Source organism: Aphis gossypii, chromosome 3 (genome assembly GCF_020184175.1).
Source record: "Aphis gossypii isolate Hap1 chromosome 3, ASM2018417v2, whole genome shotgun sequence".
Taxonomy (NCBI): Eukaryota; Metazoa; Arthropoda; class Insecta; order Hemiptera; family Aphididae; genus Aphis; species Aphis gossypii.
This window is the reverse complement of record NC_065532.1, coordinates 12282579-12298735: the sequence shown is the minus strand read 5'-3', so window position 1 is coordinate 12298735 and position 16157 is coordinate 12282579. Positions and strand designations below refer to the sequence as shown.

General features: G+C 28.2%; 3 protein-coding genes across 7 annotated transcripts; 2 read left to right on the top strand and 1 right to left on the bottom strand.

Annotated features, from left to right (window-relative positions):
• Nucleotides 1-107: 107 nt before the first annotated feature.
• On the top strand, nucleotides 108-2837 carry LOC126551331 (U4/U6 small nuclear ribonucleoprotein Prp4-like). Its single transcript, XM_050204384.1, has 9 exons — nucleotides 108-424; nucleotides 505-709; nucleotides 807-937; nucleotides 1028-1232; nucleotides 1342-1518; nucleotides 1597-1818; nucleotides 2216-2323; nucleotides 2390-2555; nucleotides 2619-2837. Exons 1-9 carry the CDS (start codon nucleotides 268-270, stop codon nucleotides 2769-2771), a joined length of 1524 nt encoding a protein of 507 aa, XP_050060341.1. The 5' UTR covers nucleotides 108-267; the 3' UTR covers nucleotides 2772-2837.
• On the bottom strand, nucleotides 2559-11661 carry LOC126551330 (conserved oligomeric Golgi complex subunit 7). 2 transcript variants are annotated; one of them, XM_050204383.1, is made up of 14 exons: nucleotides 11592-11661; nucleotides 7073-7144; nucleotides 6892-6981; nucleotides 6651-6833; nucleotides 6453-6584; nucleotides 6205-6388; nucleotides 5926-6122; nucleotides 5051-5270; nucleotides 4736-4992; nucleotides 4546-4666; nucleotides 4328-4477; nucleotides 3923-4110; nucleotides 3592-3835; nucleotides 2559-3019 (listed from the first exon to the last, which is right to left on the bottom strand). In XM_050204383.1, exons 2-14 carry the CDS (start codon nucleotides 7073-7075, stop codon nucleotides 2853-2855), a joined length of 2136 nt encoding a protein of 711 aa, XP_050060340.1. In that variant the 5' UTR covers nucleotides 7076-7144; nucleotides 11592-11661; the 3' UTR covers nucleotides 2559-2852. The 2 variants fall into 2 exon arrangements, with proteins under 2 accessions (XP_050060340.1, XP_050060339.1); XM_050204382.1 differs by lacking the exon at nucleotides 11592-11661 and adding an exon at nucleotides 7277-7643.
• LOC114122739 (uncharacterized) lies at nucleotides 8142-14537 on the top strand. Of its 4 annotated transcripts, XM_050204379.1 has the most exons (8): nucleotides 8143-9162; nucleotides 9570-9692; nucleotides 9860-10003; nucleotides 10446-10642; nucleotides 10919-11084; nucleotides 11639-11889; nucleotides 13508-13616; nucleotides 14121-14537. In XM_050204379.1, the coding sequence occupies exons 1-8, from the start codon at nucleotides 8250-8252 to the stop codon at nucleotides 14387-14389; spliced, it is 2172 nt and encodes a 723-aa protein (XP_050060336.1). In that variant the 5' UTR covers nucleotides 8143-8249; the 3' UTR covers nucleotides 14390-14537. The 4 variants fall into 4 exon arrangements, 3 of the variants coding, with proteins under 3 accessions (XP_050060337.1, XP_050060336.1, XP_050060338.1); XR_007605217.1 differs by lacking the exon at nucleotides 14121-14537 and having other exon boundaries at nucleotides 11639-12319; nucleotides 13508-13600; XM_050204381.1 differs by lacking the exon at nucleotides 13508-13616 and having other exon boundaries at nucleotides 14121-14239.
• The last annotated feature ends 1620 nt before the right edge of the window (nucleotides 14538-16157 follow it).

Genomic DNA, 16157 nt, shown 5'->3' with positions numbered 1-16157 from the left:
TTTAGAATAATTCCTGATCTAATGATCTAAAAAATCAGATATCTCGTTCCTAACATCTTCTTAGCAGCTGATATCATAAACCGATATTTTTGTTTACCGAAAGCCGATAGGCATAAACGCCATAAACACTAAACAGCAATATATTTTGATTAAATTGATATATTAATATTTTTTTACAAGAAATCATTTAAAAAAGTGTTCTAACAATCTTATTATAGTTTTTTATATTTGTGTAGTGGTTTTAAAAACTCCAATTATATTTTCAAGATGTCAGACGACGAAGAAATTACTTACTTAAGAAAACAAAAAACAATACATTATGGTTCATTAGAAGACCAAGAACGTATCCGTTTATCTACTTTAACTGCCACTGACAGTGATGGCGAACCAAAAGCTGTTGGAGGAAATATCAACGTGTCCAATGGTAATAATATTAGATAAACTTAAATAAATTCAACTAAATCGATTTGTTAATTATTTGTATCAAATAATTGTTTTTTACAGAACATTTTGATTTGGAAGATGCTATGTCTAAAGACAAACAAGCATTACTTGAAGAATTCGAACGTAAAAAAAAAGCCCGTCACGTGCAAGTCTCTACTGATGATGATGAAGTTAAAAAAAACCTCAGGAAGCTTGGACAAGCCATATGCTTGTTTGGGGAAGGACCGGCAGAAAGAAGAAATAGATTGCGAGAACTACTTTCAAGGTATTTAAAATTAACTTTCATGAATGTATTAGTTGATGGATTACTATTTTGATAACATTGAGATTTGGAATTAACATACTTAAAATTAATGTTTTAGAGTAGGAGAAGATGTTGTAGCAAAAAAACCAGAAGAAGAAAAAGAGAAACGACAGCAAATCAAAGATCAAGATACAACCTGGTACCATGAAGGACCACCTTCACTGCTAGATGCACGCTTATTTATGGCGGGTATGTATTATAAATTATATATGTTTTAAATAGCTTTATATTTAAACTTAAAAAAATATTTTTATTTTGGAAAAACAATAATTCTTTTAGAGTATTCATTGTTGAAAGCACATTTTCGTTTGAAATCGCTCAGAGAGGAAGCTAGCATACCTGAATCAACACTTACAGCTCGCTTACAAGATTTACACAAATATACAACATCTCTTTCTATTTATTGTAGTCAAATTGGTGATACTAGACCAATATCATACTGCCGGTTTAGTCCCAATTCCCAATATATAGCTACATCATCTTGGTAAATTATTTTTATTTTATGAGCTTTTTTTTTTCTATAAAAAAAATGTCCACTTGAACTATTTTTTTTCTTTTAATTATTGTTTTATTTAATCGTACACTTATTTCAGGAGTGGTTTGTGTAAATTATGGTCAGTTCCTGATTGTACATTAGTCAAAACATTTAGAGGACATAATTGTAATGTCTGCTCTATCACATTTAATCCACATGCCTGCAGTACTGGAAATGTTTTAGATCTAGCGTCATGTGCCAGTGATGGTTCTGTTAAACTGTGGTCAATGAATAGGTATTTTACCTGCTTTGTTCGTATGAAGTATGTCATAAAACATAAAACACTGTGTTATAAAAATATTTGTTTTTTTAGTGAAAAAGAAGAACCAATAGCAGACCTGGAAGGTCATGCACCATTTAGAGTTTCGAGAGCAGATTTTCATCCATCTGGTCGATTTTTAGGAACTTGCTGTTTTGATAATTCTTGGCGATTATGGGATTTAGAACAAGCGGAAGAAGTTCTCCATCAAGAAGGACATTGTAAACCAGTTTATTGTATGTCGTTTCAGTGTGATGGGTCAATTGTTGCAACTGGGTAATTATAATTGTGTATTTTAATAGTAGTTTTATATCTTTTAGTATTAATAGTATTTTTATATTTTTTAGTATTAATACTATTTACTGGGTGATTCTTTTATCAAACAACACTCATTATTTCAAAAACTATCAATGTTTTTGAAAATATTTTATTTATTTAATTTTCAGTCCAAAAAAACATAATTTAATATTTTGCTTCAGAATATGAAATTAAAACTGCATGTTTCATTCAAAAAAGTAAAAAAATATATATATTTTTAAATATATTGTTTTTTTTTTTTTTTGACTGAAAATTATTTAAAAAAAAATTCATAAATTTTGAAATAATGAGTGATAAAATAATCCACCCTAGTATTCTAAAAAAAAAAAAATCAATTTTTATTATGTGTTCACAGAGGCCTGGATGCTTTTGGACGTGTTTGGGATTTGCGCACAGGAAGATGTATTATGTTTATGGAAGGTCATTTAAAGTCTATATACAGTATAGACTTTTCTCCCAATGGGTAATTTTTACCTTTATAACTAAAACTTATAACTTAATTCACAACTAAAATAACTTTAATTTCTAGTTATCAAATGGCCACTGGTAGTGAAGATAACACATGTCGTATTTGGGATGTTAGAAAAAGAGCATGTTTATACACTATTCCAGCACACATGAGTCTTGTTTCAGGACTGAGATATCAACCTGATGGTCATTTTATAGTCACTTCCTCATACGACAACACAATCAAGGTATTAATAATAATTAAATAAATTTTATTGTTTTGTTTAATAAAAACGTTAATTACTCTATAGATATGGGCAAATAAAACATGGCAAATGTTAAAAACGCTATCTGGACATGACAACAAAATAATGGGAGTTGACATATCTCCAGATTCAAAATATATAGCATCTTCATCATATGATAGAACATTTAAATTATGGGCTCCTGAATACACAACATAATTATTGAGTTTAGATAATTAAATGTGTTATTTTATACTTGTAAAAATAATATAGTTTTCAAATACATTGCATTTTTTTTTTTTATCTAATATTTCTAATTTTTGCTATTACTGCCGCTACTTTTGAAGCAGCAATCGACGATGATTTCATTATGTATTCATCACTTTCTAGTCTTAATAAATCCATAATTTGTACAATAGTCTCATTGAGTTTGACTCCTAATTCTTCCAATACATATCCCAAGTATTCTGAAATAATATATTTTTGAATGAATAAGTAAATAAAACAAAAATTATTAACACACACAACGATTGATTATAGATTTTATACGAGTATACTAAAATGTCTATTCTATGTAAGGCTTCCACTATACATTTTTTATTTGCCAAGCGATATTTATTTAATATTAATTTAAAGTCCTTTAAAAACAATAAAACTTATAAAATTGAATAAAAACATTTTTACAATTGAAATCCTTAAAACTAGTCTATTATCGCTACACTTAAAGCTTAACTACATAGTAGGTAGTATGTGTAAAATAGACAATTGATTACAAATACTAATATTTATAATAAATGGTGTAAGCTAACAAATTTATATTACATTAATACTTAATTATTTTTTATATCTTTAGAAGGAATAAAAGTAAAACATTACACTTATGAAAAAATAGTGAATTCATATTCTAATAATTAAAAGGTATAATGAAAAATCAATACTGGAATATATATATTTTTTATAATTTAACCTTATCAGTTATCATTATATTATTATTAGTGTTAAACAATTATTGTATAAAATTCATTCATAAAATATTTACCAATATCTGCAGCTAGTTGTTGAGCAGCCAAATTATTTAATTCTCTTAGTGACTGTATCTGTTCTACATATACATCACATGTATTTCTTGCTAAAATCCTTAATAAGACATTTGTAAAACTTTCTTCCAGAGAAGCATCAGTGTAACGTCTATCGGATATATTTAAAACTACAGTTACTGCTTCATTATCCCGAACTAAAAATGGTTCAACATGCTGAGGAAGTGTGATTAAATATTGTCCAATCTATGAAAAAAAAAATAAAAATTAAGTATTTATTTAAGAAACATTTAGACCTATTATTTAGTCATATTTAAACAGATATAACATTACTTGGGTAATATATTCTCTCGGAGAAAGTCTGTGATCATCAGATGTTTCTTTACTAAATTTTACTTTTTCTAGTTGCTCTAAGTAAAATGATATTGGCCTAAATGATATTTTATAAAACGTTTGATATATATGAGAACACAATTTTTCTGTTGCTTGAATCGATTCCTTAAATAATTTCCAATCACTATCTATAGATACAAATATAGAATAAAAATTATATATAATAAGTAAATAATGTGCTATAAAGGAAAAGTTGTATAAATCAACAATGTTAAGATCACAATCAGTTGACAGCTGTAAAATGATAAATAAAGTAAATACTTAAATAATATTTTTAATAACTATTAAAACTTACCAACATATAACTAATAAAATAATGATTTATAAATTAAAAAAATAACATACCACTTTTTAATAAATCGATGACATTTTTCAATTCAATTTGTTTATCTTCAACCAATAAGTATTTTGAAACATTTAATGCTCGTTGTTCATTTGTTAAAATACAACTTTTGAATTCAGATTCTACAAAATATAATTCACGTAAAAATTCTCCTAAAAAAACAAAACAAAAGTTTTAAGTATTAAATATTAAAATATTTTTTAGTATTTATAATAATTACCTGAAGATTGTAAAAATTTTAAACATATTTGAAACAAATTCCAGTTTTCTCCAGGTTTAATGTTAACTAATATTTTTTTTAATACTTCTTTCCCTCCTTCAATAACATTAGAAAACATTTTCTACAAATTAAATTATTACTTATTAAAATCATTGAAGTATATTATACAATTTTACATTATTTTTATTACGTTAATAGCAAAGATCATTTCAGGAAAAACACAGTGACTTAAAACAGCACTTCGACGTTTTGCTTCTTCTGATGCTCTGAAAACAGTTAATTGAGACTGGCCAAAAGCTTGAACAACATCTACTAAATCATCTTTATTTAATTCAAAATTAATGATTTTTTTTGAATGTTCATATTCAAATTCTTTGTAAGAAACAATTTGTGGAATCAATGGTCTGTATATACTTGTTAATATGTTATCCCAATTAAATGAATCACCTATACAAATTTAATTTTTAATGGTATGTTAATCAAAATACATAAATAAAATGCTTACTAATTTTTGAATCATTTTTAATGTTTTTAATAAATACTTCAGTTACTATAAATAAATCTAATAGTAAAATAAGTGGTTCTTGATGGTTTTTGATAGAAACATCAACCAATTCAAACATTGGAAGTTCTAATATATTAAACAAATCTCCATATGATAAAATTAATTGACTTTCTATTTCAGGTAGCACTTCAATATTAAATAGTTTTTTGTACAAAATCATCTGTATAATAACATTTAAACTTATTAAAATTAAAATTTAAAAAATTAATAAATACTAATTTTGAACACAAAGTGTTTTTATACTTGTTTAAATCATATAAGATAAATAAAGATATTTAAAAGCTTAAGAAAAATATTTTTTTAATAAAATAATTCATACTATATTTTGTTTAGCAAGACATTACACCAATCTGCGCATACAGACTAATGGTTAAACCCCATTTACTCCTCCAGAAAACCCAACCATTTCAAAGGAGATTTATCAGGTTATTGGTGGCATGTTTAGCACATCAATAGCCATAAAAGTAGTTATTTGATGGGGTAGTTGTGGTGGAAACACTATAACTAGATTTAATATGGGTACACAAAGAAAAACCAATTTTTTTTTTTGTAGAGCCTTATTGCATTTCTCATTAGACAATGTACCCAAATTAATATTAATATATTTCGGCATTAAGAAATCCATAATATTTGCAAAGAAACCTATGTATTTTAATAGTAATTGTTTATTTTAAACTTTTAAATACTACTTTAAGGTATTTAACATACATAAACAAACAAATAAAATATAAATAAATATATATTATATCATCCATTGTATATAATTTACAAGTGATCTATTTATTTTGCTTAAATTAATATAAATGTTAACTTACTTGCTGCTTTTTACATTCTATTAATGCTTCATAAAAACTTTCAAAAAACATTAAAGGATTTTTTGAATATTCATTTGCATACATTTTTGATGACCATTCTTTGCGTAATCTGTTTTTATTACACTTTAAATAATATTTAATAATTTGATCTTGTTTTTCTAGATCAGTAAATATATTTACATAATGCTTTGATTCATCTATAACATGGATTATAAAATATATTTTATACATTGTATTATTAAAACATATTAAATTATTTAAAAAATTAGTTTTCCATACCAATTTTTTCATTTTCAAAAGCCTCATTAACCATTGGAATTAATATTACTTCAAGTTTACTCTTTAGCTCTTCCAACTGATTTTTTCTTTCTTCATAATCAGAATTATTTTCCAAGACTGCTAAAGAACGTTGCATTCTAATCAATCTATTAGTTACTTGGTCTATTTCTCCATTATCCATTAACTAAATATAACACATTGCCTTATGTATTTTTTTCAATTATAAATAAGTCATTATTAAAAATTACTATTTCAATATCAGTAATAAGTTTGGTCCAATTGTCTGCTTCCTCTAAAGCATTTTTGGTAACTTCCATATTACATTTGATTCCATCGTATAATTGAAGTTTCAATAACGATTCACCAGTGTTACTTTTTACCTATTCATTAAATTAAAAAAATTAAATTATAAATATTATTTTTTCTTAAATTTTAAATTTAGTTACTGTATTAATTTCTTGTTTTAAATCAACAATTTTTTTTTGTATGTTAGATGCTTGATTTTCAAATTGCTCAATGTCATTGACAACTTTTGGTAGAGAAGAAAGAACTTGTGTTGTTGTTTCATCTAGTACCTCGTGTACCTGTTCTACACATAACTGTAACTTTTTCAACATAGATGGAATTACCTATTTCAAAAATTAATGTTATTATAATACATTATAATTAGAGGTACTGTATACACACCTCACGACATTCATCTGGTGGTTTGTCCTTTAATGTATTATTAATCCAATCTACAACACTAAAATCTTTTTCAGAAAATGATGAAATATTCTGAAAAATAAATTCATATATAAATTCACAAGGTACCTATCTATTCCATTAAAAAACATTATTTTTTTTTTTAAATAAAAGTCAAAATTACCATTGTAATTGAATACCAATGAAATCCCAAACTGCTTTTCCAATTTCTAATACTATAAACCGTGTCTCAACTCTAAAATATAAATAAATAATATTTTTAACTAATATTATGAATAAAAATTACATTTAAAACTATGTAATAACTATAACTCCAGAGATAGTAGAACTAGTAGAAGAATTAATAACTTATCATGGTCATAAGTACCTATTAATTAATTAATCGTAGTCATTAATCTCATCAACGATCTTTTAATTATTTTTATTTTGTGTCCGTGGCTAATAATAATAATAATTTACTATCTATGATAACACAGACTACAATACTTTCACAATCACAATAATTAATTTGGATTTATATTATCTGTGAAACTTATATCATAAAGTAAATAGTAATAAACGTTAAAAAATAAAATAAGTAATAATTTACTTCACAAACTACATGAAAAAAAATAAACTGGTAAAGTGTATTTGGTTGACCATTGATATATACTAGAGCGGCACAGTTTTTATTAGTGTAATTCCAAAAAATATTTATTCAAAGGGACTTTCGTTCCTTGAACAGACAACAGATACAGAAGTCCTCAAAAGTGTGATAAGAACGTTGTAATAAATATTTTTAGAACAAATGTTTTGCGGAACAAAATGTAGCAACCCCTTCTGTGTAACTACTGACACTACAGCAAGGTGTCGGCGATGGCGTAGGTAATTGAAGGTAAATATTATTAATATTTATATCTTTCTCTAATCTTTATATTATACAAATACAAAAATGTTATGAAAATATATTGTAGTAATTCATCAATTGAGAACGAATGGGCCGAATGGCTACACATTTTTTTCAGTTGTTGGTAATGTTACCAGGCGCAGGATTTTATGAAAGAAAATGTTGGAAAAACATAACTTTTTTAACGCAAAAAATTCGAATTTCTGCTTGAATAAAATACCTACACTTTTTGAAATCACCGTGAACAATGCGCGTTTAATATTATCTAATTGGAATGCGAGTATTAATTGCGAATGCGTAGCACTCATCAAAATTAATAGGTAATATATTAATATTATAAAACGTTTCGGTTATTATGGATACGGCGAAATAATACTAATAATCGTTTAATTACTAGTAAAAATGGTTGTTTTTTGTCGTATAAAACAAGATTTTTGACCGCAGTTTATTAATAATGTTTTGGTTGAATCTATTTAAATTGATCTTGACGTTGGGCGAGTGGTGGATTTACCGGGGTACAGTATCAGCAACCGAGGTAATCGCCGGACAACACGATCCGTTATTCGACCACGGTAGCTCAGCTGAAGACCAATCTTATTTTATGCACCTCCAACAACAACTGAACGAACTAATGGCGGGCTCCTCCACCGGTCGACCGACCATCAGATGCACGGTTGCCGCGGCACCGAAAGCTGTGCCGTGGCAGTCCCAGTTGTCTGGTGGCTTCTTCAGCCCACACCGTCGACCAGTAAACGGCATTGATAAAAAGCCCGTGGCTCGCCGTCGAGTCACGCACCGTCCGAAAGACATTGCTGCCGACCGCGACGGTGTGGAAAAGCCAAAAAACGTGACCAGCAATGACTACATCGACGTTGGAAGTCCGTACACTCAGTCCGTAAAGTCCACTGCCGTCACCAGAATTGGTAGAATCGTCTTCGGCACCGAAGATGAATGTGTTTCGGCCAACCAAGGGCGGGCATGCGTGTGTTACATGACCGATTTTTTAGATCTGGTAGGTCAACGTTTGAACGAAGTAGCGGCGGCCGAAAACGGCGGAGATGGCAACGACGAGGCAGCCGCGTTGAGTTGTCGGTCGTTCAAGCCCGTACCGACGGCGTTTGTCCTTTATCCCACCACTGCAGCAGACGGAGTTGAGACGACTGCTACAGCTACGGTCAACTCCACCACCACCGGCCCCGCAAACTTTTCGGCCGACGTGATGGTAGAACGAAACGGCGGCAAAAGCGGAGGCCGGGACCGCAGTGGTGCCGGTGACGACGATAAGAAGGCCGTGGCAGCCACTCCCGTGTGGAAAGAAGTGGATTTCGACAACGTCATCAACTACCGACTGGAGAAGTCCTCGGACGGTAATTCATGTATATGATCCGATCTTTAGGTGCTGAGGATCAAATTATTTCTAACGAGGCCCAAAATTTAATTAAATTTTTCTAACGTGAGATCCAATTTAATAATATACAAAAGAGTGAGGGCCGAGGCAAGACTATATAACAGTGCACTTATTAAATTATTGTATTTTTTCGAACTTATTAATTCAATAAAAAAAGTCCAAGGATAATAATATAATGGTTCAGTACCTATTATACATGACATACTTAATATAGATTTATATTTAGTAAATTATTTTAGAGATGGAAGGCGGTGTCATACCAACACCCAAACCACTATCCTATTATACCAGTTCAAGGCAATTCTATATAGAAATATCATAGATTATCCTTATTCTTTCCTCATCTTATTCAACACCTTTTTTCAGATCATTACGCAGTGCAATACAGCCTGGTTGGAAGTGACGCCAAAGTCCAATGTGTGATTAACGGCAACGGAACAAAAATGAATGCGTTCAAATGGGACTTTAAGAAAGGCAAACATAAAACTAGTAAATATGTGTAAAACTATTCAGTAGAAACTGACAATAATTGTAGGTGTTAGTTAAAGTTAAAATATTATTTCACTTTAACTTATAAAGTTATAAATTATAATCACTACTCAGTACTCACTACCTACCTATTATACGTATTACAATCTAGCATGTTTTTTTATAAGATTCTACGGTCACCGGAACAGATACGAATATGCTATTGATATTGGGCTTGGAACCTGGAGACAGTAAAAATTACACTTGCACACCAACAATGGATATGGTCGGAGGTTCTAAAAATGGCACTTTCTACAAGCATTACGTTCTAGGTACGTATGAATAATTATGACGCCATGACAGTGATAATAATTTATAATAATAGGTAATCTATATAATTATTACGATTACAATTAATATACTATAATATTAATACGAACTTATTTTTTCACTTGAATTGAATACACATAAAACAATTTTTTGATCCTTAAAGTATATTTTTTTATAAGGTAGGAACTAGGTATTCTATTTTCAATTTAATGAATATATAAAGTTTACAGAATGTAATAAAAAATAGTTGGCAAAATGGCAAAAGTTACATACCTAACTACTTATTTATACCTTTATCTAGCCTGATTTTTCTCTTACATCCTGTACGATTGGAAATTAATTCATAGGCGTGCGCAGAATTTATTATTATTATTTATTGTAAAAACATTTTTCTTCGCCAAAACTAATAATTACACGTGTCTGTATTTACATAATTTTATAAAGCCGTCGAAAAAGCCATTTATGAGATCCGTGGCTCAGCAGTTTACAAGGCTCGCGGTGGCGGCGGTTGTACGCACTACGTAACAGTTCTAGTGCAAAAGCAGTTGCCTAGTTCTATGCTTACCGAATTATGTCCCGAGGGATCGTCCCGATACGCGTGCAATATCATCGTAGAAAAACCAAAGTGTGCCGAAGACGAAGTAATGCACTACTAATTATATTATGTATATTATTAGTCATCGGGTGTATCCACCAAACATATATTTTTGAGTGAGGGGGGGTTATTCATTCCCTCGTGTCGTGTGTGTGACTGAGAAGGAAGTATTGTACTTTATTATTTCAATACAAATATTCTATACAATAATATTAAAACACAGCACTTACAGCACTTATTTATAGAAACTATACGTATAACACTCATAAATATTAAATATATTATATCGTTATGTTAAACAAGTTTTGTAATTTTAAAATAGAAAACTATGGAAATAAAATATTTGGTAACGATAAACGACAAAGCCAATTATTTAACTCGAATTAGAACTAGCAAGAAAAGTCGAATAGCCCTGCGCTACCAAAAACTATTGGCGAGAATATCCAGTGTCTTAACTTCAAATCTTAACAAAACGTTGACGATTCCAAGTAAATATACTCGTATAAACTCTCTCTAAGACATACACGAACAGAGACTTATTTAAGAGCGACTTTATAGGGAATGAAGGGGAACTTTTATACAGACGTCCCAGTAAATAATGAGCCAAACCTCATCGCTTGGTTGAAATATTTTGACACTATAAAAGAGGTGTCAACGTTAGTTCTGTAAAAATATATAAAAAGAATAACATTTGTAATTTGTATTATAACTTAACTATTACAATCTAGAATCGTAAAAATAGATAATATTAATGAAATAATGAAGAATTAAAATTAAATATTACACTAAGAGAACGCTATAACCGAATATATTGTAGATATTCGTAACTCCGTTTAACAAACGTAAAGTACCTATTGCAAATTTGCTTTCTGTATAACCGATTTTGTAACATTTATTTAGCTTTAATATGTACGGCGCGGCGTATGCGTATATTAGGTATATACTATATAGCACTTTATACTTGCCAACCTTTTTTATATTGTTTATTCACTTACCTTTTATATGCACTCATACATTTTCCATATTTTCTGTTTTTTTTTAGTTACGTCCAAGTTGTCGTTGATCGACACACATTTTGAACCTGACTACAGCCGAATGAGTATTAAAAAGTTCGTTTCCTGTGCACCAGGTTTTGGTATTCGGGAGGTGTTTTGTGCTGCTTGTCCGCCACACCATTATAGTCCAGATAAGTCGATCGAGTGTTTGAAATGTGCCAAAGGTTTCCATCAGGCGATCGCCGGATCGGAAAAGTGCGTCAAATGTCGAAATATTTTTTCCAGTGGTTGTTATATGGTAAGTGGTGACTTAAACAAAGGTCTCTGTATTTACAAGAAACTAGTTGTCTCCTTAGCTCTTATTCGACCATCCCTTATCTCTTTTGCTACATGATGGAAAATTCACGCGTCTTTCGTTTCATCGTCACAAATACGTGTCAGTTTCTACGTGATCTTACAATACGAACCATCTCTATATTATCAGTGACAGAGATGAATAATATTTATATAACGATTGTCAATCTGACCATTATTTATTTCTTATTTTAAGCCGTTAAGCAATGTAAGCAATGCTCATCGATTATTTATACTGATTATTAATAAATAATAATATAATATCATACGTTATAAATCAATGTTGTGCTCTATATCTGTTATGTCAATGTTATCAATGTTACGTGCTATAACTCCGCCATGGAGATTCGTTAATCCAGAATGCGGATTGATTGGTAAATATTTTTTTTTTATTTTAAACCAATTTATAGATTAAAACATTTGATCAGACTTCCTCGCGTATAGAACTTGTTTCACAGACATTTTAAAGCTCATTATATTTAACTCGGACTTTCGGTGATCCAGAGGCGAGATCCGGTTTCATCAAGTCCGAATTAACGAGACTACTGTGGTGTAATAGCTAGTATCTACTCTTTAGTAGGGTATATAATATCCTATATAAACATATATTACCTTAACCCATATAGATATATAATATATAATATATATTATTAATAATATGGTATTAACCGTACCAATTACTAATAATGAGCGTTAATTAATTTAAAAAATAAAGCTCAGTTAAAAGTTTATTTTTTTTCCAGGTTTTATAATTTTCAAATAACTTAAAACAAAATAACAAATTCATAATCACTTTGCTTTTATCAGTTGACTTAAAGAAATAATAACGTGTTATAACTTAAAATCATATTTTATTTATATAATATATACATATATATAAAATTAAAAGGTATATATATATATATATATAATAATATACAATCTATACAATTTTGCCTATCCTACTGACTTACTACTTATTACCTAGTTGAATCATAGTGATTAATTTACTATTTTGTGTTTATAATCATACTAACTTAACTAGTTATACCTAGTGTACCCATACAATGATTTCAAATAAAATATTCTTTAACTTTATAATTTTGTCTTGAATATGCGTTAACAACAGTACGAGTCAACACCCAATAAACTCAAGTTCATTTTTTATTAGTTCACTCTTCTTTATCCTATATAATATGCAGATAATAGAATACTGCAGCTGCAGCTATTTTCATGTTTAGATTTTAGATTACCTTAAGTTACAAATTTGTATTAAATATTAATATTTTTATTTAATTTACTTTGTAATAATTATAAACGGGTTAAAACCCCTCTTGGAAATGTTTTAAAAATACAGAACTTCAATAGTACAGTATACACTAATTATCGTATAACTAAATTTAATTAAAACTTGAAGTGATATGGTAAATAATAAATATGGTACAAATTAAATCTTTATGATTTAATTAATTAACATTCATAACAGTTTCATTTTTTAGATAAATAAATATTTATATATGTATAGATACTTAAAATTATGATATCATATACTTTTAAACTATTACATCTATATGTATTTACAGAAAGAAGTTTCACCTATAGTATATTATGTTACGGGATTAATCTGTTTATCAGTATGTTCAATTCTTGTAATTTCTTGTGCGTTTTGTTGCCGCGAAGAGAACGAAAAAAGTATGTTTGTATAACTATTATATAGTTAAAACATAATATTAAATATTATTGGCTTTTATTATTTTAGTTATAACTTTTATACATTAACTTATATTATCACTACTCTTTTTTACAGAAGTACAGTATTATTTGGTGTATATATTCTTGAGAATTAGACATATTACATATATATATGTACCTATATAGACGTATAATAGCAGTATATCTACTGTACTAATGTACTTTACTTTTTTACTGAAAATAATGTACATTGCGTCATTATTTTCAATGTATATAGGGTAATACTTACAAGGCTTACAACAATACAACTTATAAGTTATAACAAGGCTAAGTCCATCCTTAATTTAACATTTCCTCTAGTTCAATTTAAACTAACGAAAATTACTCGTTTGAACTATTTTAACGAATAATTTTTATCCCCTATCCTCCATAACAATCAAAATTCATATATTTAGTTTGTATATCACTAATAACATTATTTAAAATTTTTATTACATATTTTAGGTATAAGGATAATACCAAGGAAAATAAGGAAAAAATTTAAAAAAACTAAAAAGTACAGTTTGTTGTCATCTTCCCAAACGGAAGATACACCAGACAACAGTAGTGTTATAAGCAAAAGCTATGGTAAATTTAAAAACCTATTAAAGTTTAAAAAAAAATCTAAATCTAAAATAATGGATTCAAAAATAACATTCAATAACGTACATGAACAATATGGTCAACGAATCCAGAATAATAACGTTACCGAAGAAAATAGTACAACTAATTAAAATTTCATTTTTGTAAATATAGTTTTTATAACTATTTGATTTATAGGCTTATAATTATATTTATATTGTATATTTATTTTATTCTATACCTATCTTGTATTTTTGTAAATCCACTTGATTTCTAAATAAATATTTATTGATGTATACATGTACGAGTATATTGTATAGCAATTATTAGATTTAGATAATATATAAGCATTAGGTATACGTTATAATATAATGTGGCTCAGTCGTTTGGATTTCAATATAAATACATAAACTTAATAAGATACTGTGATTTATTATTTCATATCTTTTGAATAATGTTATTTATTAATAAATTACCTTTAAACTGAATTAAGCTAAACTTTTGCAAGTGTGTAACGATATATACATCGTATACCTATATGTATATCCTCTCACCATGACACCATCATCACCATCTGCACTCTAAAAAATATCACTAAATGTTAGGTCAACGCGCCAGGGACGAAACCAGGAGGTAATAGGGACCAACACCATACAGGCATACATAATGGCTGTACCATGGCTAAATATGTTATTTGTTATTTTTATTAATTGTTATTTGTTATGTGTTATTTAGCCATGGGCTGTGCAGACGTATACAGTGTACACCATAAAGCGTAAAATATGACCCAAAAACAATAAATACATTTATAACAACTAACAATCAATAAGGGTAAATCAATTTTATAAAAATAAATCCTCGAATAAATTGTATTTTATTAAAATGTATTAAATAATATTTTTTTTTATATATATATATATATTTTTTTATTTAACTTAGGATTTACGGTGATATTGAAATCAGTTAAAAAAAAATTAAAAATTAAAAATTAAAATTATATAATTTTTAGTTTTATTTAAAATTTACAAACATCGCAAACATAAATTATAATGAATCTAATCAAAAAAGCAACGGAAAAACAATGGACACATTTTTGTTTTTAAATAATTAATTAGCTAATTTTTTTTCTAACACCATAGACTTAAAATAATAGATTTTAAATAATTTAGAATACATTTTAAAATAAAAATATGATAAAATTTAATTCATATTCCATGTTTCATTTGAGTCAATATATAACATAAATTATGATACAATTTTTAATGTTATAATCTTATGGTATGATATATTAAAGCTAATAATAAATTCGGTAGATCACGTTGCTTATCTCTATATACTCTTCGGCCTCCGTACATTTTTTTCAAATTAAATTAAAATTTTTCATACTTCTTAATTTTTTTTTTTTTTTTGGTTAAACAGTGTGTAATAATCGATTTGGAATTTCATTTCATCAGCTGCAACTTCCAGTGTCATTTTTTTAATGAGGTTCCAAATAGAAGGGTGCTTATGATTTACAACTTAGGGAATCTATTATTGAAACCATCAGTTTGGTTATATTTATACGCTCGATGATATACCTACTGTTCATTAGTGTACTTTCGTAAAATAATAACAAATTAAATAAAACCTTAATAGGAGAGGATTGGGGAAAGGAAAGGGGGAAGGACCAAGGGCTACAAAAACTACAAAATAACCTCGTATATTTTACGTATTTCTCTAGTAAAGTAAAACGGTGGCGTATCCAGGAAGGGGGGCCACAGGAGCCATGCCCCCCAATTGGCCGTATCATATAATATATATAACATAATAAGTAAATTTATTAATTTTGGCTCTAAATTGGTAGTTTGGAGTTTAAATTTAAAAAAAAAAAATGATTGTTTCGTTAAAAAGATTATGAATATTCTACAGATACTATTGTTC

Coding starts and splice junctions, on each gene's coding strand:
- LOC114122739 (XM_050204379.1), top strand. CDS start 8,250: ATGTTTTGGTTGAATCTATTTAAATTGATCTTGACGTTGGGCGAGTGG. Junction 9,163..9,569: donor ACTGGAGAAGTCCTCGGACG/GTAATTCATGTA, acceptor ACCTTTTTTCAG/ATCATTACGCAGTGCAATAC. Junction 10,004..10,445: donor CTACAAGCATTACGTTCTAG/GTACGTATGAAT, acceptor AATTTTATAAAG/CCGTCGAAAAAGCCATTTAT.
- LOC126551331 (XM_050204384.1), top strand. CDS start 268: ATGTCAGACGACGAAGAAATTACTTACTTAAGAAAACAAAAAACAATA. Junction 938..1,027: donor TGCACGCTTATTTATGGCGG/GTATGTATTATA, acceptor TAATTCTTTTAG/AGTATTCATTGTTGAAAGCA. Junction 1,519..1,596: donor AAACTGTGGTCAATGAATAG/GTATTTTACCTG, acceptor TTGTTTTTTTAG/TGAAAAAGAAGAACCAATAG.
- LOC126551330 (XM_050204383.1), bottom strand. Junction 6,834..6,891: donor CACCAGATGAATGTCGTGAG/GTGTGTATACAG, acceptor TTTTTGAAATAG/GTAATTCCATCTATGTTGAA. Junction 6,389..6,452: donor TTATTACTGATATTGAAATA/GTAATTTTTAAT, acceptor TGTTATATTTAG/TTAATGGATAATGGAGAAAT.